The 21,482-nt window shown below is 41.5% G+C and overlaps 1 protein-coding gene across 2 annotated transcripts in view; it reads left to right on the top strand.

Moving 5' to 3' along the window:
- tasora (transcription activation suppressor a) overlaps positions 1–21,482 on the top strand; it is a 38,167-nt gene that overhangs the window by 1,099 nt on the left and 15,586 nt on the right. For both annotated transcript variants that reach the window (XM_084416553.1, XM_084416554.1), the window contains exons 2-16: positions 3,640–3,785; positions 5,057–5,149; positions 5,226–5,298; positions 9,226–9,317; positions 9,405–9,536; positions 9,907–10,040; positions 12,615–12,646; positions 13,841–13,946; positions 14,019–14,122; positions 15,862–15,965; positions 16,043–16,115; positions 16,194–16,271; positions 17,412–17,948; positions 19,446–19,825; positions 20,178–20,304. In XM_084416553.1, coding sequence (XP_084272679.1) covers positions 3,640–3,785; positions 5,057–5,149; positions 5,226–5,298; positions 9,226–9,317; positions 9,405–9,536; positions 9,907–10,040; positions 12,615–12,646; positions 13,841–13,946; positions 14,019–14,122; positions 15,862–15,965; positions 16,043–16,115; positions 16,194–16,271; positions 17,412–17,948; positions 19,446–19,825; positions 20,178–20,304 — 2,211 coding nt within the window. The remainder of the gene's footprint in view (positions 1–3,639; positions 3,786–5,056; positions 5,150–5,225; positions 5,299–9,225; positions 9,318–9,404; positions 9,537–9,906; positions 10,041–12,614; positions 12,647–13,840; positions 13,947–14,018; positions 14,123–15,861; positions 15,966–16,042; positions 16,116–16,193; positions 16,272–17,411; positions 17,949–19,445; positions 19,826–20,177; positions 20,305–21,482) is intronic.

The following is a 21,482-nucleotide window of genomic DNA, read 5'->3' on the forward strand; positions in this document are numbered from 1 at the left end:
TTTTTATTTTACTCACCAGATTTTTTTACATGGAATGCCAGAACAATGCACATAAAAAATTGACATAAATATATAAAATGTAAACTTCAAGCACTATTAAAGTCGAGTAAACAGTCTGTAATAAACTAAGAACAAATAATTAAACTACAAGCAACAGCACAAATAAGCACAATAGAATAGATGCAAATGAAATAGGCCTAAACAGCGCTTTTCAGGTTTCACAGGTAAATCACAGCACAGGAAAAAACAGTACAGATGAGGTAGATTAGGTACAGTGATTGAATAAAGTAGCCTAATCAAATGTAAAATAACACTGCATTGTCTTTACTGTAAACTAAATATGGATGAATACTCATTAAAGTTACAAAAGTTATTGCAGTGAGTCTGTTGATTGACATTAAAAGCTGCAGGAATATTAGGCTACTGTCACTTTAAGAGCGAATGCACAGATCCAATAAACTGATACTGTTGATTATAACTGATACACACTCTTCTTTCTCCACTGTTTACGTTCACTTAAGACATAACGGACTATCTTTACCAGGATACTAGCCAAGACGGACATTTTGATATAGGCTAATTTTGTTTGAAATTGTCGGTTGAAGCGCAATAAGACGTGAAAGACTTATCCATTCCATAATAATAAGACTTCAGTATTCACTTGCTAGGCTTCGGATGTGCAGTTTGCGCAGACAAAACTTCCAAGTTTCGATCCAACTCTGCTGTGATTGGTCAGATGGCTCAGTCTGTTGTGATTGGTCTACTCTGCTCTGATTGGTCAGATGGCTCAGTCCGTTGTGATTGGTCTACTCTGCTCTGATTGGCCAGATGGCTCAGTCTGTTGTGATTGGTCTACTCTGCTTTGATTGGTCAGATGGCTCAGTCTGTTGTGATTGGTCTACTCTGCTCTGATTGGTCAGACGGCCCAGTCCGTTGTGATTGGTCTACTCTGCTCTGATTGGCCAGATGGCTCAGTCTGTTGTGATTGGTCTACTCTGCTCTGATTGGTCAGATGACCCAGTCTGTTGTGATTGGTCTACTCTGCTCTGATTGGCCAGATGGCTCAGTCTGTTGTGATTGGTCTACTCTGCTCTGATTGGTCAGAAGGCCCAGTCCGTTATGATTGGTCTACTCTGCTCTGATTGGTCAGACGGCCCAGTCTGTTGTGATTGGTCTACTCTGCTCTGATTGGTCAGATGACCCAGTCCGTTGTGATTGGTCTACTCTGCTCTGATTGGTCAGATGGCTCAGTCTGTTGTGATTGGTCTACTCTGCTCTGATTGGTCAGACGGCCCAGTCTGTTGTGATTGGTGTACATCGAGACTTGGAATGTGCTGTAATTGTTGTAGTCTCGCTCTACGAAGACTCTGAATGTAGTATGTGTGCTAATGTCTCTTTCCTCACAGACTGGAGACACAGAACTAGAGCTGCACGATTCTGGATAAACTGAGAACCACATTTCTCATCAAACACTCATCGCCACCTCTTAGCGTAAAAGATAAGCAATTCAGTACATAGGCCTACACTCGTCAAAACACTTTCAAAAGATGAATTTCTCCTATCTGTGTTTATATACCCAAACTATAAAGTTTTATACTAGTACGCTTTTATCCCCTGTTATTTAGGCATGTTTGTAACACATAAATAACGATAATGTGTGGTTGAAAAGACTGTTTGTGAAGCAGACACAGATCTAAATGTTGCACTGTGCTGATCGTACTTTCCGAGGTTAACCAAGGTCCCTAAAGTCTTTGATTTAAACAGTTTCACATCGCAAGTGTCAGGGGGAGCATGAGCTAGGGATGCACTGATCAACAAAAGCAGAGCCGATCCGATACCAAAAACTCTGATCCGAGATCAGCAGGGGGTTTTAAATCCGTGTAGAATTTCTTTTCCTCTTTGTGTTGAACTGATAGACATCATTATAAAGAAAAACAACAAATGAAAAAATTATATAATCATAATATATGACAAAATGCACATTCCTTAAAGGACTGAGACTCGTAGTGTTTCTGTTACTGTGTCACCGGACCAGTCGAAGCGCACAGCTGGAACAGTGTCTTTAAAGACTTACCAATGCTTTCTCACTTTCCAAATCCCCACCAGAATCCCTTTGGCAATGTTCTGAACACACAAAAGTCCAAACAAGATAAAGATAAAGATTGAGCACGCATGCATTCATTTGTACATTAACAGCTGAATGTGTGTTAGATGTTGCACTTCAAATAGCTTTCACTGAGAGGTATTTACATCAGCTTTAAGGTTTCCAAACACGCTTATGATTGGACTTGGATGGACCCGCCACTGCTGATGCTCCTAAAAGTCCTAAAGAGTGTTTATGACGGTTGGGTTAACCCTTCTCAAGACGGGTGCAGGGCAGTGGACCGATGAGCCGTCCCGTTCCCACGCTCGAGGTGTCTGTCAGGTGTCCCAGCATCCTTATCTGATGTTGTTGGACAGCATTGTTTGTGGTAGTCCACCAAGATCCTCCACCGCTCAGTCAGAGCGGCCCTGCCCTGGAATGTGCCGTTCACTACGGGGAACTGAAGTAATAATTACTCAATTACTAAATTGCATTATATTTTATTAAAACGCTTTATCATGAATCATCTTGCTCGGAGCGACAGTGTAAACGCTTGGAAATAAAGCTTCATGTCTTTGAATCCACTCACAGTCACCGTCATTTCTCTGAGTGAGTTGTGAAGTGTGTGTGTGTCTGTGTGTGTGTGTGTGTGTTATTTCCCAATGTCTTTTAGCTGACCAACGTCCGCTTCACACTCGTGAAGATCTGAGTCCTGAACATTTCCAGACTCGCAGGAAATCTTACTGTTAATTTCAACATTTACTAGCAAATCATTATTAAAATCAGAAGTTTTATCTGTATCTGTTGTAATATTTAATGGACTTGTTTTCACATGAACTCATAATGAACAGTTGTGTTTTATTAACTTACATTAACAGAATCATAACTACTGTGTCAGATGTAGGCTAGCTAATGCATTAGTCAATGGGTCCTTATATAGTATTGCCTATGGTTCTTTATAGTTCTTTTGCACTTAAATCTGTTTGAAACATTTGTTTGCATTTTACATTTTTTTGTCTATTGTGTTATTTTTATAGTAAGAAAAAAGTTATTAAACCTGTTAGGAGGACAACACTTTATTCTGACCTAATTCAGCACATGATAATACCATATACCATGATAAAAGCTTCAGCAAATATCAAGATATGAACATTTGATACCGTCACACATGCCTATATACAGCTTAAAGTAGGACTATAAATAATGACGTAATTAATAGAAACAAAAATATTTGGAAATCTTATCGTTTTGTATTCAATCGGTTTGCTTGTAAATGTTTTCTTTTATCCATTCATTATTTAATACATTTGCATTGCACCCCTAAAGTGCAGCCTGACACAGAGATGGCTGTCAACCAAGTAAATACAAATAAAAAACCCCTGATAGATTTGCAATACAACTGCATTGATAGAAGCAATCGCTCAGATAACTATCAGAATGAGAAGGGTTCATTTGACCCAGTGAGGTGTTCTGCTAACAGCTGCACTAGCGAAGCCGATCGCCTCACACACACAGGTGTGTTGTGTTGTGTTGTGACGCCTCTGTTCCCTCTCCAGCTCTGTTTCAGCATGTGTCCGTGGACTCCCGGGAGTTCTCCGAGATCCTGCAGATCCTCAGCTCCAGCTATAAGGACTGCTCCTCCGCCGGGACCTTCCAGTACTCCAAGCCTCGCCTCGTGCACAGCGACCCGCTGGAGAAAGACGTGAGCACGCACTCGTCCGCCACATATGACGTATAATGAGCTCGAACACCTATATAAAGATGAATAATCATGCAAGAGTGTGTGTCAAGAATCATTAACGTCTGACAGAAGACAGAGTTTGGTGAGAAAACACAGCCTGTCTAGCGACGTTTCTGTTCCACGCTCAAGGTCAGCCTAACTAAAGGAAATACCACACAAGACTCAACAGATAAGATGTTTTGCTAGGCCAGGAGTTCAGATCTTTGCTTCCAGCAAACATAACCTTTTGTGCAGTTCATAGATCTGCCTCAGCTGTTTGAGCATACATAGAAAATCAAAGCCGTATGTTTAGCCAAGTTATATTTAAAGTTGAAATCAGTCAAATTGAGGCCGTTAAAAGGTTTTAAAGTACCGTTTCCTGACCAATTTGAAAAAGAATGAATTTTGAGTGTTTAAGCTTTTGAATGATAACTATTTTATGATGATTAAATATGTGAAAGGGGGAAAAAGGCAATAAAAAGTACGGCAAATGTCACTGACAGTTAACAGGCTATGTATAGTGGTAAATACTGAATATACTTAATTTGAACAATGCGTCGTAAAAAAACCTTTAAGACAGTGTTTCCTGTGCTGCTATTCTACGGCTCGCTTTTACATCTGGCGTTAAAAGGAAAAGTTCACTCAGATATGAACATTTCCTGATTATTTGCTCAACCCAAGGCCATCCAAGATGTGGCTTTCTTTCCTCAGCCGAAGAGACATTAAGGTTTTGGAGAAAATGTAACATTCCAGGATCTAATGCAAGTGAATGGTGCCCAAAATCCTAAAATCCATATGTTTGCAGCTTCAAAGGCTCCACGTGACCCCAGCTGACAAATATAGGTCTTCTCTAGTGAAACAATCAGTCATTTTCAGAAAACAAATGATATACTACTAAACAACAGATGCGGACCGTGTTCCAGCGCAGTGAAGCTCGTTCACCAGACTCGCAGAGCTGGAATAATTGCTTGCTAAAATGTGTATAATTTATGGATTAATTAATTTAATTTCTCTTCGGCTGAGGAAAGAAAGTCATATACATCTTGGATGGTCTTGGGGTGAGCAAACAATCAGGAAATGTTCATTTTTAACTGAACTATTCACATTAACATAATTTCCAAGTGGATTGCCTGGCTGTGAGCACATTATAAAGCACGTGTATATTATCTAGGTGACTGTATTGTGGTCAGATCACTGAAACCACACTCAGAGACGGATATATGTGTATTTATGTTGTGATGTTGAATGTGCAGTTCATGGAGAAGCGACGGGAGCTGAAGCTGGACGGCCGCACGGAGAAAGAGCTGTCTGAATCCTTCTGCTTCCTCATGTGTGACGCTCAGAAGGTAATCCTCCGTCCTCCTCAGGTGACTGCCTGCGCTGGGCTTTCTGCTGTAACCGTGTGTGTGTGTGTGTGTGCAGATCTCAGCGGTGTGTGAGAGAGGCCTGTCTGTGGGCAGCAGCTGGATGAACATGCTGGGGAATCCAGCCAAAGGTCAAACTCACACTACATCTACACTCACAACACACACTCAGAGTTATGACATGCCTCGTCAGAAACACACGATGAGGAGAATCATTCATAAATCTGTCCTCGACCAATGAGAAGCTTTACGTCTGCATGCAGTTTTACCTTATTATTGTGAAATTGTTCCATAAAAATATTTTTTTTAATTATAAATATTAAGTTTTATTTTACAGTACAATAGTATTATTACTGTAGTAATGTTTCTTTACTGATTTAATTATTAAATTAAATTATTTTTTATAATTTAATAAAAATTAGGGCTGTCAAAAGATCATATATATATATTATATATAAATATCTATATAAATATCAATAATTTATATTATATATAAATATCTTTTTTTATATATAAATTACACATTTTTCTTAAATATATACAAGCATGTGTGTGTATTGATATATACAAAATAATTATACACAGTACACACACATATATTATGTAAACACAAACTTTTATTTTGGATGCGATTAATCGCGATTAATCTTTTGACAGCCCTAATAAAAATACAAACAATATTTAAATAATAGTAATAATAATTAGTGATGCACCGGAAAAAAAAAATCACCAAAATTAAAGTATTAATTTAGCCAAAAACAGAAATTTTAAATAAACTTTATTTAATAATCAATTAATAAATAGAAGAAAAGAAAAGTTTTTTTTTTATATCAACTTTATAATACTTCTACTCCAATTTGTTGTTGAAATATATACATTTAAACAGAGCCTGTTATAAAAGACTTGCTGTCATGAAAGATTTGATCACACATTGAATGAAGACAACCGCAGGTTGAGTAGAGAGTATAATATGGAGTTATTGTTAAACGTGTTTCCTGAGGTAAATGTGACGTTACTCTTTCCCCGGATGAAACACTAAGCGATTACATGAGACGTGATGCATTTCTGTACGCTGTAACTCCCAGCATTCCTCCTGATGTTCACACGCGTGTATCTGCTGAGGAGATGATCGGTTCACATACGCTGAACCTGCGATCTCTCACCGCACATTACAGAGCTTCATTATCGTTTCAATTTCATGACGAAACTGACAGAAAATGAAAGCTGAGACTTAGTTTCATGTCAGAAGTAGTTATTAGATGGCAGGTGTCACTGAGAGTTTAGTGAAGATTTGTTCATGTATCAAAAATAAATCTGACTAAAAAAACTATTTGGGGTTTTAAGTATCGATATCAGTACATCACAATTAACAGATTAACATCAAGTAATCACAATTGATTAGGGGTGGAACGGTACACTGAAGTCACGGTTCGGTTCAGACATCACGGTTCGGTACGAGTTCAGTACAATAGAGGGAAAAGCAAAACAAAAATGCAGAAGGCATGTGCATGTCTCAGGCTGAACCACCAAAGGAAAATACATTACTTAAGCCTTGTATTTTTTAAATAAGTTTTATTAATAAAGTAAAGGCATAGAACCAGTTTATTTGTAGTGCACTGACAATAGTTTTATATAATTAGTTTATTAATTAAATTAATAAAAATACAAAAAGACTTTGAGAAATGTTTGGTAATTGTTAGGGATGCTCATTTCGATTAATTTTCCCGACCGACAACCGCCGCTCGTTAATTGATGATTAACTGTTAACTGATAAGATTATAATATTGAATTGGCATTAAATACAAATAAAATGTACGTGTATCTGTGACCCTTTAAAAAGGGTTTATTTTAACGTGCAAAGTGCAAACAGCAGCATGCAGAACAGATCAACAACAGAACCTGGATTCAGTTTACATTTTCACGCACCTGCAGCATTTCTGACAGTGAGAGAAAAACTGAATAAAATAATACAAATAAAAAACAAAATAGGCCTACACTAAATATATTTTTTAAACTTAAATAATTAACAAATTTAGATGACAAAAAGAAAACACTGAATCCGTTTGAACAAAGCTTTCAAAAACCGGCATTTTTTTTTTCGTTAGACTAAGATTTTTCGTTAAATAAAAATAGGAGCCCTACCTCAACACCTTGTCTAATTTTTATTTTAAAAAAGCAACATATCAACATGGGGTCAGTCTGGAGCGCAGCCTGTTGACAGTTAGACCCGTGGCAGAAAACACCCTCTCCGATGGGACGGATGTCCCGGGAATACACAGTAACGTCTCGCTAGAGACGTGTGGTTGCGCGTGTCGACGCGCTCCGTGAGTTAATAAATATAAGCTATATAGTATTTTATTGAATGAACCTGAATGAATTGAAAATGAATTTGCTACATTTCAGATTAATATATTTGTTTTTCTTAAAATTGTAATTAACCGTAACTTAAACACTTTGCAGTTTGAATGATGTCCTGTATAAACAAAATGACGGAGTATGTTTTTATGTTTCTACTGTTCGATCGCGCCCGCGCCTCACACACACACAAATATAAGTAATCACTTTGCGACTTTTCGATCGCGCCCGCACCCCCCCCCCCCCCTCTCTCTCTCTCTCTCTCTCTCTCTCTCTCTCTCTCTCTCTCATATTAGGTGTCCCTAAAGAACCCGCGTATCTAACAGTAGTTCCGCATTACATTAATTAATTTGCACGCGAGTTTTATTTATTTTTATACCGTGTATTCTCCGTGTAAATGTATGGACCGAACAGTGACGCCCGTACCGTTTCGGTTCAATACGAATACATGTACCATTCCACCACTACAATTGATGTTACGCTTATGTTGTGTGAACAAGACAGACACTTGACACACTCAAGTCACGGCATTAGTGAAGCTTTGTTCACGAAGGTTCGGGTTTGTTCCGATCAGAGCTCGTGAGTGGAGAGCGCATTTCTGAATATTCTGCTCCGCTCGTTCATTCTGCAAGGTCGCTTGCTCTGTCGCTCAATGTCCTGTTGCCTGGTTCGAAAATATGTGGAATAAGGGCTGCTTCCGACTAGAAGTTTTTTTTCCTAGTCGACTAGTAGGCTAGTTGTTCATTCGTGGACAAATCGCCCCTTTATATTAATTTAATTACTTATATAGCCTACAGGATAATGAGCGTTTACGTAATATAGCCGCACTCAAGCGCACGACCGCACGCATAAAGCTTGCCACAAAGAACCGGTAAAAGTAATGATTATGAATGCGTTTAAATGTGTCTAAATACGCTGTGAATGTGAATGTGCATTATACGCTGAGATTCGGTTTATTTATGAGACGAACTCCAGTTCACTTGCCGGCGCCTCCATGTCATGATTCTGCTATATTTAATTCTTATTAAATCCAGGCAATTGGTTCATGAAACATTGATTAAAATTAAGATATAATTAATTCAAAACGAAATTCAATTTAAAGAAAGGCAGCTGTTCTGTTTGAGGTCTCTGTGAAAGTTTTAAATCAGTCTTTGGCCGCTTTCAGAGCGCTCACGTCCGTAACAGAGAACTGACACGTTGTTTTTTCCCTCATAAATGCGAACACGAAAAATAAAATGAATATTATAATGTTTTTTTGTTGGGTCAGACAATGATTATCAAATTTCTCTCTCATATTGCTCCTCATAACCACTGAAAAACAACTTGCCATAAATAAGGTTATAATTAATGTCAACCAGAAAGTGACATTAAAGGTTGTTTTTGTTTCATAAATTGGTCTGATTGAATTTGTGCTCATTCTAGGATAGTGTGATCAAGAGCCGAAAGACTTGTATGTTTCCGTGGCACAAAAGAAGGAATAAATAACAAAAAGAAAAAAACATCGGCATCGGCCATCGGCCAAGTTGTTATGTTAAACATCGGTATCGGTATCGGCCCAGAATTTCCCAATCGGTGCATCCCTAGAAATAACTGATTTCCTAATGAAATAACCAGTAAGTGCATGTGGTTCAGCTTGTGGACCGTGTCACGCGCTGTTGTTCTGCTACTGCCTCCACTGATCGCTGCATATGTTGATATTGCAGGTGTTTACCTGTGTCAGTTTTCTGATCTACTTCAAATCAGCCCCATCGAGCCTGGATCCACGGGGAACATCATCATATTCAAAGTTATAAAGGTACATCACAGCTTGAGCCATCTGTCATTTTCAAGTGAAGCTCGTTGTGTTATTGAGTCTGAGACATGTTTGTCTTGTGTCCTTCAGGGGAAAGTCAAGAGTGTGCATGATTGTATGTCCAGATGTATAGATCCTACTCCTAAATTCGACAGCCATTTCTCCAAGAACTCGACTCGAGTGACGTCCCTACAGGCGTACAGGTCTTTCGAGTATACTCAGGTGAACGAGCTGTGTGTGTCACTGGAGAACCAACACTGAAATACTGCTTTACACTTTACAATAACTTTCATTAGTTAACATGAACTAAGAATGAACAATACAGCATTTATTCGTAGTTAGATGTACATAACATGTACTAATACATTATTAAAATCAAAGGTTGTGTTGTACATTAGTTAATGCACTGTGAACTAACATGAACAGCTGTATTTTTACTAGCTAACATTAACAAAGATGAACTAATACAGTAACACATGTTTTGCTCATGGTTAGTTCATGTTAGTTAATACGTAAACTAATGAACATTATTGTAAAGTGTTACGGCTTGATCAAATGATGTCAAGCGCGTGTGTGTGTTCTTTGTTCACAGCAATACTTCTACGAGTATGTGGACTTCGAGATCTCGTCCAGGCCGAGGCACGTGTGCCCGTACGCTGTGGTCTCGTATCACTTCAAGAGCAGAGAGACTTCGACGGCTGTGCCCAAACCTCTCGCTCCACTCAGGTACTCGACTGCTCCCTGCACTCTTACTGTGAGACTCTCAGACTGCAGTGTAACAGAGACTGTGTGTGAGAGATTCTCAGACTGGTGTGTAACGGAGACTGCGTGTGTAACGGAGACTGTGTGTGAGACTCTCAGATTGCAGTGTAACGGAGACTGCGTGTGTAACGGAGACTGCGTGTGTAACGGAGACTGCGTGTGTAACGGAGACTGCGTGTGTAACGGAGACTGCGTGTGTAACAGAGACTGTGTGTGAGACTCAGACTGTGTGTGTAACAGAGACTGTGTGTGTAACGGAGACTGTGTGTGTAACAGAGACTGTGTGTGAGACTCAGACTGTGTGTGAGACTCAGACTGTGTGTGTAACGGAGACTGTGTGTGTAACGGAGACTGTGTGTAACGGAGACTGGGTGTGTAACGGAGACTGCGTGTGTAACGGAGACTGCGTGTGTAACGGAGACTGCGTGTGTAACGGAGACTGCGTGTGTAACGGAGACTGCGTGTGTAACGGAGACTGCGTGTGTAACGGAGACTGCGTGTGTAACGGAGACTGCGTGTGTAACGGAGACTGCGTGTGAGACTCTCAGACTGCGTGTGTAACGGAGACTGTGTGTGAGACTCAGACTGCAGTGTAACGGAGACTGTGTGAGACTCAGACTGCAGTGTAACGGAGACTGCGTGTGTAACGGAGACTGCGTGTGTAACGGAGACTGCGTGTGTAACAGACTGTGTGTGAGACTCTCAGACTGCGTGTGTAACGGAGACTGCGTGTGTAACGGAGACTGCGTGTGTAACGGAGACTGCGTGTGTAACGGAGACTGCGTGTGTAACGGAGACTGCGTGTGTAACGGAGACTGCGTGTGTAACGGAGACTGCGTGTGTAACGGAGACTGCGTGTGTAACGGAGACTGCGTGTGTAACGGAGACTGCGTGTGTAACGGAGACTGCGTGTGTAACGGAGACTGCGTGTGTAACAGACTGTGTGTGAGACTCTCAGACTGTGTGTGTAACGGAGACTGTGTGTGAGACTCAGACTGCAGTGTAACGGAGACTGTGTGAGACTCAGACTGCAGTGTAACGGAGACTGCGTGTGTAACGGAGACTGCGTGTGTAACGGAGACTGCGTGTGTAACGGAGACTGTGTGTGTAACAGACTGTGTGTGAGACTCTCAGACTGCGTGTGTAACGGAGTCTGCGTGTGTAACGGAGACTGTGTGTGTAACAGACTGTGTGTGAGACTCTCAGACTGTGTGTGTAACGGAGACTGTGTGTGAGACTCAGACTGCAGTGTAACGGAGACTGTGTGAGACTCAGACTGCAGTGTAACGGAGACTGCGTGTGTAACGGAGACTGCGTGTGTAACGGAGACTGCGTGTGTAACGGAGACTGCGTGTGTAACGGAGACTGCGTGTGTAACGGAGACTGTGTGTGTAACAGACTGTGTGTGAGACTCTCAGACTGCGTGTGTAACGGAGTCTGCGTGTGTAACGGAGACTGCGTGTGTAACGGAGACTGCGTGTGTAACGGAGACTGCGTGTGTAACGGAGACTGCGTGTGTAACGGAGACTGCGTGTGTAACGGAGACTGCGTGTGTAACAGACTGTGTGTGAGACTCTCAGACTGTGTGTGTAACGGAGACTGCGTGAGACTCAGACTGCGTGTGTAACGGAGACTGCGTGTGTAACGGAGACTGCGTGTGTAACGGAGACTGTGCGTGAGACTCAGACTGCAGTGTAACGGAGACTGTGTGTGAGACTCTCAGACTGTGTGTGTAACGGAGACTGTGTGTGAGACTCTCAGACTGTGTGTGTAACGGAGACTGTGTGTGAGACTCAGACTGCAGTGTAACGGAGACTGTGTGTGAGACTCTCAGACTGTGTGTGTAACGGAGACTGTGTGTGAGACTCAGACTGCAGTGTAACAGAGACTGTGTGTGAGACTCAGACTGTGTGTTTAACAGAGACTGTGTGTGTTCCTCAGACTGCGTGTGTAACAGAGACTGTGTGTGAGACTCTCAGACTGTGTGTAATGGAGACTGTGTGAGACTCTCAGACTGCAGTGTAACGGAGACTGTGTGTGTTCCTCAGACTGCAGTGTAACAGAGAGTGTGTGTGAGACTCAGACTGCAGTGTAACGGAGACTGTGTGAGACTCAGACTGCAGTGTAACGGAGACTGTGTGTGAGACTCAGACTGTGTGATTAACGGAGACTGTGTGTGAGACTCAGACTGTGTGTTTAACGGAGACTGTGTGTGAGACTCAGACTGTGTGTGAGACTCAGACTGTGTGTTTAACGGAGACTGTGTGTGAGACTCTCAGACTGTGTGTTTAACGGAGACTGTGTGTGAGACTCTCAGACTGCAGTGTAACGGAGACTGTGTGTGAGACTCTCAGACTGCAGTGTAACGGAGACTGTGTGTGAGACTCTCAGACTGCAGTGTAACAGAGACTGTGTATGTGTAACGGAGACTGTGTGTGTGTAACGGAGACTGTGTGAGACTCTCAGACTGCAGTGTAACAGAGTGTGTGTGAGACTCTCAGACTGCTGTGTAACGGAGACTGTGTGTGTGTTCCTCAGGTCCAACTGCCAGCCGTCAGCGACGAGCAGAGGTGAGATCCAGCAGCATCTCCTGTACAACAGTTCATCTACAGTTTATCTATAACAAGCACCTGCTTCTCTGAGGAAATGATCATTATAAATCTGTTTTAGGGCATCATCAACATATGTTTAAACCAATGAGTAAAAAAACAGCAACCTCAGCACCTTTTGTGACTTTATATAAACACAAAAAAAACATTCAAAACGGTATTGAAAAGCAAACAGCACATATATATATATATATATATATATATATATATATATATATATATATATATATATATATATATATATATATATATATGGTTCTGTATATGAGTTGAACTTCCAGCAATTCACGATTCAGTCTTTATAAGGTTCGCTGTTGTAGGAGTTAATGTGATTGTGAAAGTCAGATGCAGTGCTGCCAAATGATGATGTATAGGAGAAAGTGTCCCGCCTTCCAAATGAAAGAGCCAATCGGTGATTGGTAAAGTCGTGTCACTGCAGCTGGAGCTACATTTATGACTGTGTTTCTCATACATTTATGATCTGAAGTTGCTGTCAGATTTCATTGGTGATTTCAAATATGAGGTTTAATCGTAAGCTCAGTGAACAGCTCATTCAGAGAGACAGGCGGGTCAAAGATGGCCTAATCTCTGCAGCCTAACATTGAATTATAGAAGTCTATAATGTGTAATGTGTATGCTAGGTCAAAGAGATGTGTCTTTAATCTAGCTTTGAATTGACAGAGTGTGTCTGCTTCCCGGACAATGTTAGGAAGATTGTTCCAAAGTTTTGGTGCTAAATAGGAAAAGGATCTACCGCCAGCAGCCGATTTTGATATTCTAGGTATTATCAACTGGCCGGAATTTTGAGATCGCAATAGACGTGAAGGACTATAATGCGTTAAGAGCTCGCTCAAGTACTGCGGAGCTAAACCATTTAGTGCTTTGTAAGTAATCAGCCATATTTTAAAATTGATACGATGTTTAATAGGGAGCCAGTGCAGTGTTGACAGAACAGGGCTAATATGGTCATACTTCCTGGTTCTGGTAAGAACTCGAGCTGCTGCGTTTTGAACCAGCTGTAGTTTGTTTATTAAGCGTGCAGGGCAACCACCCAAGAAATCTTCAAATTCACCTTTGGTGGAATGGGGAAACATAAGAGCATGCGTGTCTGGAGTGCTTGTGTTTCTCACCTCCTTCTCCTCGGTGTGGCGGCAGGCCGGCGCAGCTACACGGTGTGGAGAGGGCACTTCGTGAACGAGGGGAGAGACGTGTACCAGGCCTGCCTTCGCTCGCTGTCTCAGCCCTTCCTGCCGTACAAACTGTGAGTCCCTCGCCTGTGTGTGGTAACGGTGTGTGTGTGTGTGTCGTCACTGATCAGCTGTTGTTGTCTCAGGCCGGAGAAGATCGAGATTGGTAAAGTGATGAGTCTGCAGCAGGTGAAGCAGAAGATCCCGTCCGCACTCTTCTCCTGGAACATCTACACCGGCAGCCATGAAGGTTCAGCCTTGTTCATAATGCTTTAGCATCATTTCTTTGTTTAATGTATTGTTTAATAAAAATCACAATTATTACCATTATTTTATATAGAATTGGTCAAAACTGTGGGAATGTGCCCTATGTGAACTCCGGTAAAGAGATTGGAGATTGGTGTTCGTTATTGTAGAGTACACCATTTCCCAAATCGTTCAGCCCTGGAAGGATTACGGACGCACAGATATGAACATTTTGGCCGATACCGTAACCGTAAATATTCTTTATATTTTAAAGCCGATAACCGATATATTGGCCGATAAATCTAAATCCAAATTTTGATGTAATTTTTGAGAGCCTGATTATAAAAACAAAAGTCTCACCATGTCTCAAACTTCAACATAAATCAAACATAGACAGTACAGTAGCCTATAGTGAACCAGTGTAAGATTCCTTAACTTTTCTAATTAATTTTACACTCCGATGACAGACTTTCTTTAGAGAGAGAGAGATTTCTTACAAAGCAATGAAACAATGCCTAAATAATGCAGTCAAGTCACTGGACAACATTACTTGCGTATAAAGAATGAAAATGCAGATCTCATGGATGAATGAAAGGGAATAGTCTCCGCACGGACAATAATGACACTGTCATTTTTAAACCATATTGTTGATGAAATAATACGAGAAAAATTAAAGTGCTGGTTATAATTAATAATGCATCAATGTTTTTGCAACAACAACAAAAAAAAAACTCGAAAATTAATATTACTATTTCAAATAACAGCATTGCTGTTTGAGCTGTGTGTGTGACGCTGAAGAGCTGAATGAACACTAGGACACTTTATATAAAGAAAAACTTTATTAGATGGTTAATTAACTCGATGAAACGCATCCTAATGAGATTAATTATATATTTATATACAACATAAACTTAATATTACAACTTATATCGGCACAAAATGATGCGAATGCACAAGTGAACTTGAGCCAAGTCAGAATGTGTAACTCCTGTTGTGGATGCGCTCTTACCGTAAAAACACATTGAAACGCAGAAACTAAACCAAATAATTCACAACGTTTTATTACTATAGTGTTCTCTTTATAATGTTATGTAATATGACCGTCCCAATCATAGTTATTAATGTTGTGCATTGCTGTTTGAGCTGCGTGCGCTGAAGCTAAAGATGATCACCCACCGCTTTATTACCGCATTAATTAACCAAACGCATCCTAAATGTGATCATATACACAAAATAAACATCAAATTACAAATACACAAACTTGTCTATGCTAGTCATGAAGGTGTAACTCCGTTGTTGATGCGCTTATATATTATTATTATTATTATTATTATTATTATTATTATTATATATTGGCCTTAATATGTCAGCCTAATTTTCTCATTGGGCCAATATCGATAACTGTAAAAATGAGCATATATCGGCCGATACAGTTATGGTATTCTTTCCAAATATAACTATTCAAGTCATCTGGTGAACATCCCTGTGTTTTCACATATCGCTATGTATTTAGACACTGCGATGCAATATAATGCGGCCCTAATGTCGACAATTAGCCAAAATGCGGTAGAGCGTTAGGGATATGTGTCACGATATGCAGTCGAGTTTTCAGCACATGTGATTATTTAGTGATGTGTAGGTTTATTTGTTTGGTTTTGCACATGTACTGTAGGGATGTTAAAGTTGCATTGAGTAGAGGAAGGATGATATACCGTGAATAATGTGTGTGGTTTGTTTTGGCAGTGTCTAAGAGTGGCATGTTCTGCAGTCTGTTCGACGTGGTGGAGAAGGACAAGTCCCCGAAGAGTCTGAGCGCTCTGCTGCAGAAGCTGGAGGAGCAGGGTCTGGTGAGCGGCCTCCTCTCCTCCACTCCTGCTGATGATGTGGCTGCCGTTCACGAGCTGACTGGTCTCTGTCTCTGCAGGTGCTGGTGAACATGGTGAAGGACCGAGGCTTCCTCTTCTTGCTCTCTGCCAGTCAGATGGCCAACTCAAGCGGTATGATCTAATGATGGCGAGACGGCAGCGTAAAACTAGTCGATCTCTGAAATATTTCAAATGTCTTTGATTTCACAGAGCGACGAGGCGGCTGGAAAATGTCGTGTATACAAGCGCTTTTTATTTACCGGGAGAAGCGCGAGCTGTTGAAGAGCAGTGAGTATCTGGAGACACTGTTAAACCTTCTTAAAGCCAGAAACATGTTTAATGCAAACACAGAATGCTGAAGGCGTGAAATATGGCCAGCACATTCGTTTAACATATTGCATTAACTCAGGAAGTGATCGTATTAACTTCAAATGTCTGTGCTGTTAAACTGATGTTAATCATGTGTCTAGTCATAAGCACTGTTTATCTTATTTTAGCTAACGTGGTCAGTGAGCTTCCCTTCAAACTACTGTCAGAATGATACAGACGTTTCAGTAGTCGTACCGAGACCAATATCCATGTTTCCATCCAGTTGTGAATTTAACAGATATGGCATAAAACATTTGATGTGTTCAAGAGAACAAAATCATCACTTCCTGGGAACCGGCGCTGTGAGTTTCTGCAACCGGCTCTGTTCCCTCCATCGTAAATGAGTGTGTCTCAGAGCGTCAGTCGAAACTCACGGATGCTGGTGTTTGTGAACACACTCGTGTGAGACGCTTCTGGAGGGAATTAAACCGAATCATTCTGATCACACACTTCGGCTCCGGCGTTTCAGAAACACCAAACCAACATCTGAGATGCTGCGATGTGATTGGTCCGCTGGTTAGTCCAGTTATCCAATCACAGCCTCTGCTGAGGGAAAGTCACCTGAGTTTGTTGCGTATCGAGAGATTTACTCTGTAATTGTGTTTCCATCGTAGTTTACGAGCATGTCTTCTTATCAGATAAAAAGTGTTTCCAGCTCAATTGTTTTTTAGAATCTATAGCTGATCATTTTAGACATTTCAAGAAAACATGACCGTGTTTATTGCGTTCCGTCTGGCATTTATGATGGAGGATAAAAGAGCCAGTGTCTTCCCCGATATCAGCAACTTCCTTTTTATTTATTTTTTACAGAATTTCCCAGTAAGTGACAGCTTTGTTCTCTTGAACACATGGGACAGAAACGCTGCTTCATTAGCGAATGTTTTATGCCATATTCCAACCCTGCATAAGTTAAATTCACAACTTTAAATGGAAACATGGCATTCACACACACTGTACGCAAAGCTGTCTGCGTTCTCATATTTGCAGTAGAGTATGTTTCAGGCTCAGGTCGCGCTAATCTTCTTTCTGATGTTAATATTTGTGTTTGTGTTTGTGAAGCGTCGGCTCCCTGCAGGCCCGTGTCCTCCGAGCGCTGGGGTCCAGTCATGCCCCAGCACGAGTCGTTCGTGTCCGCCCTTCACTCGGCCCTGAGCAAGGCTCGCGCCGACTCCCCCGCCGACCCCAGCGCCTGCGTACAGCAGACGGTGTGCGAATACCTCACCAACCTGCGCCTGGGCAAACCCGTGCAGCGCGTCAGGACCGACTACGACCCCAAGCTGGATGTGCGGGAGAAGCTGTTCCCCGCTCCCCGGCAGAAGACCAGCTGGGAGCCCTTCCTGCGGCCCTACATCTACAGCCCGGGCCTGTTCACGCTGGCCCACGGCAGCCTGAAGACGGCGGTGGAGGAGCTGGGGAGCGCTCAGGAGAACCCCGAGAGAGTGAAGGAGCTGCTGGAGCTCATCCAGCTCAACAAGAAGAGCTCGCAGGGGAGCGCAGGAGCGCCCGAGGCCCCGGAGAAGAGGAAGGGGGAGCCCCACGCTCCCGAAGGACCCGCAAAACGCCAGAGGAACAAACCCAGCGGAGAACTCAGGGAAGGTGAGGAGATTCTGGGTAATCTGGGGGAGTCGATGAAGATGCAGAGTTTACATTCATCAGTGCAAAGGTTCATTTCTGAATCGTGTCTGCACTGTGTAGTTCACATTTATTTGTATAGCACATTTAAAAGCAACCAAAGTGCTTAATGTCAGGATACACACACAAATAGACAGAACAGAGAATGTCACAGTATCAGAACTCATCTCGAGAGGTTAGGGAGCACAGCTGGGTCTAAAGCAGTGGTTCTCAACCCTGCCCCTGAAGGACCCCCAACACTGCACATTTTCTTTGTCTCCCTAATCAAAACACACCTGATTCAACTCATCAGCTCATTAACCCATGTGATAATGAGCTAATGAGTTGAATCAGGTGTGTTTGATAAGGGAGACAAAGAAAACATGCAGTGTTGGGGGTCCTTCAGGGGCAGGGTTGAGAACCACTGGTCTAAAGCATCGACGTGATGATGTCAGCCGTCCGAGCTGTAGACTCTTCCAGAGATCAGGAGTGGCCACTGAGAGGCTTCGACAGCATTGGGTTCGCTTCAATTTTTTATTTTATAATTACCTTTATTAGATGTGTCTGTTGTTAGGGCTGCCCTATCCAAAGATTCTCCTGGTAATCATTCGCATAAGCCATTAGTCGACTAGTCGCATGTTTATGATATTAATTTAATTACTTTATTATATTGGGTGAGTTGGTTTCAGAACTGAATGTTATAATATTATATGTAACAATAACATATTAACATTGTTCTACTAACATTGTTCTGCAATACAGTAGATACTAAACCATAAAAATGAGCCTTAAAAATATAAATTCTCAAGTTTATTCATCCAAAAACAGCACTTTTCTCTCTCTCTCTCTCTCTCTATATATATATATATATATATATATATATATATATAAAACACCCGCCAAATGTGGGTAAAACTCAACTGTGGCGGGTAACGCTGTCAAATCACGAGCCAGTTTGGCGTGTTAATTATTATGGTTACTCACTTTGCTGGGGAAGTTCGTGTAAGACAAATCTGTCACATTTAGTGCAATTAATTACAGTTAATATCAAACCCTGTGTGTGTGTATATATATATATATATATATATATATATATATATATATATATATATATATATATATATATATATATATATATATATATATATATATATATATATATATATATATATATATATATATATATATAAAAGCTTTATTGTGCAGTGTCATTCCTTGTCTTGAATTTAGAGTCTGTTATTTGCGAGGCTGGTCACAGGTCTCTGTCAGTCATTAATCTCTCTCTCTCTCTCTCTCTCTCTCTCTCTCTCTCTCTCTCTCTCTCTCTCTCTCTCTCTCTCTCTCTCTCTCTCTCTCTCTCTCTCTCTCTCTCTCTCTCTCTCTCTCTCTCTCTCTCTCTCTCTCTCTCTCTCTCTCTCTCTCTCTCTCTCTCTCTCTCTCTCTCTCTCTCTCTCTCTCTCTCTCTCTCTCCCTCTCCTTCAGCGGACGAGAGGCAGTCCACTCCTCATCTCTCTGATGTCCTGAGCACTTGTGGTCTTCAGGACACGGACCTGAGGAAGGACAAGTCTCAGAGTGCGCTGAAGGTCATGCAGATGCTGGACAGCTTCGGGAAGAGCAGTCTCGACACAGACCTGCGTAAAGACAAGACCCACGGGGCGCTCGAGGTCATCAAGCTGATCGACAACCTGACCCGAGTGTCCTCCGAGTCGCCTGCGGACTCCGAGATGAAGGACGGCGAGGACATCTCTGACGCCGCTCTGTTCGACAGCATGCTGAGACTCGGCCTCCCCACGGACCGGGACATCGACCTGAGGAAGAGGTTCATCGAGGAGGAGGAGCCCGAGAGGACCGACGGTCTCGAGGTAGATCAGGGTGCTCAACAACTCAGCGTTTACACCTTCACTGTTCAAGTGTGTACTTTGATCTTAACTCTATGTATTATTCTCAGGTTAGGTTAAGTAAGTCAAGCCTATATTATAAGCCATTGTTCTGATGGTGAATGTGGAGCAATAAGTAATCAGTTTTTACACCAGCGAACATTTAATAAATATAAAGATGAAAAACAGGAGCAGATGTCTGAATACTTCTGCACCTGGTGTATGTTGTCTACTTAAATAACAGCTGGCCGAAGTATTGTTTCTTTTTACGATAGTCTGCATTTTTCCAGTGGTTTAAAAGCCGGTCTGGATGCTGATGCTGAAGTTTGCGTTTCAGGAGGAGACGGCCGGAAGCCTGAGCAGTTTAGAAGCCTTCAGCCCGTGTTCAGACTCAGGCGGACAGCAGCGCGGCGTTAACCTGCTCGGGGAGAAGACCATCCCATGGGTGCTGATCCCCATCACAGGTACAGGCACTGAGGAAGAGGCGGCACAGCTGTCTCAGAATGACCTTGCAAGTTCATATCAGCAAAAACGTTTGTTTTTACAGTCGGTATTATTATGTTGTTATGCATTTTAAGTTAACAAGGCCAATGCGTTAGTCTCGCGTAACCAACCTTCAGGCTGACGGCAGAAGCTCTGGACTCTATCGCAGCTTTTCTTGGCCAAGATTCAGCCAAGACTACGTTGGACTGACATGTAACGCATTCATTTTGCTTTGCGTCATGTTTAGGGGCGTGAAAATGTATTGTCGAAGCCGAAACACAGTCCCTGACAGTCTTCTGAGTGGCAGAAGAGCTGCTGTGTGACTGGAGTTAACAGGGGAAACTGTGAAACGCCAGTAAAACAGACGATTTTCTGTTTAAACTAAAGGTTGGACTCGATATAGTGTTCCTTACAACTTACCAAAGATCCAGTGGTCCATGGATATTGACATGCAGCCAGGAAATAAATAAATCAAATTTGCATGTGAACGCTTTACATAAATACAATATCTGTAGGTCTAAACCCGGGTGATCACTCATATCAATGTTATATATATATCATCATATCGTCCAGCACTAAAACTTGAATAATTTTTCTCAGTGTTTATTTAAAAACATCCAATTAGGCAGTATATACGATGGTAAATACTGTATTTAATTGAGGAGTTGTCAATACAATATATAACATATTTATGTTATATATTGCATTGACCACTCCTCAATTAAATATATACAATATGTACAATAATAGGGTATGATTTTACCCCTAAATTCTGCATATTGACACAAACTGATAACTGCAAATCCACGTTTCTCTGCCTGGATCCAGTTGTGTCTGTGAGTTAAAGCGATCCATTTGCTTCTCTATTAGCTTTCAGAAGTCTGTAAAAAATATGTCTCAGATTCTTGTCAAATTCAGTTGTACAGTCGATCTCAAAGCTCTTTCCCGGTTTAGAAATGTCGCTGTGATGAAATGTCACTCCGCCGATGGTTTTGTCACACACTCTACAAGTCCTGACATAGTGAAATATGAAAGACCGTAAAGGCCCTGATATACAGGGAAGTTCTGTGTCACTTCTTTCCGGAAAGATAGCTTTTTTCAAGCTGTTTCAAACTCCAAACAAACTTCACTTTGGCATGATTTTGTTTGAAGTGACGTC

Source organism: Rutilus rutilus, assembly GCF_951802725.1.
Source record: "Rutilus rutilus genome assembly, chromosome: 8".
NCBI classification, from domain to species: domain Eukaryota; kingdom Metazoa; phylum Chordata; class Actinopteri; order Cypriniformes; family Leuciscidae; genus Rutilus; species Rutilus rutilus.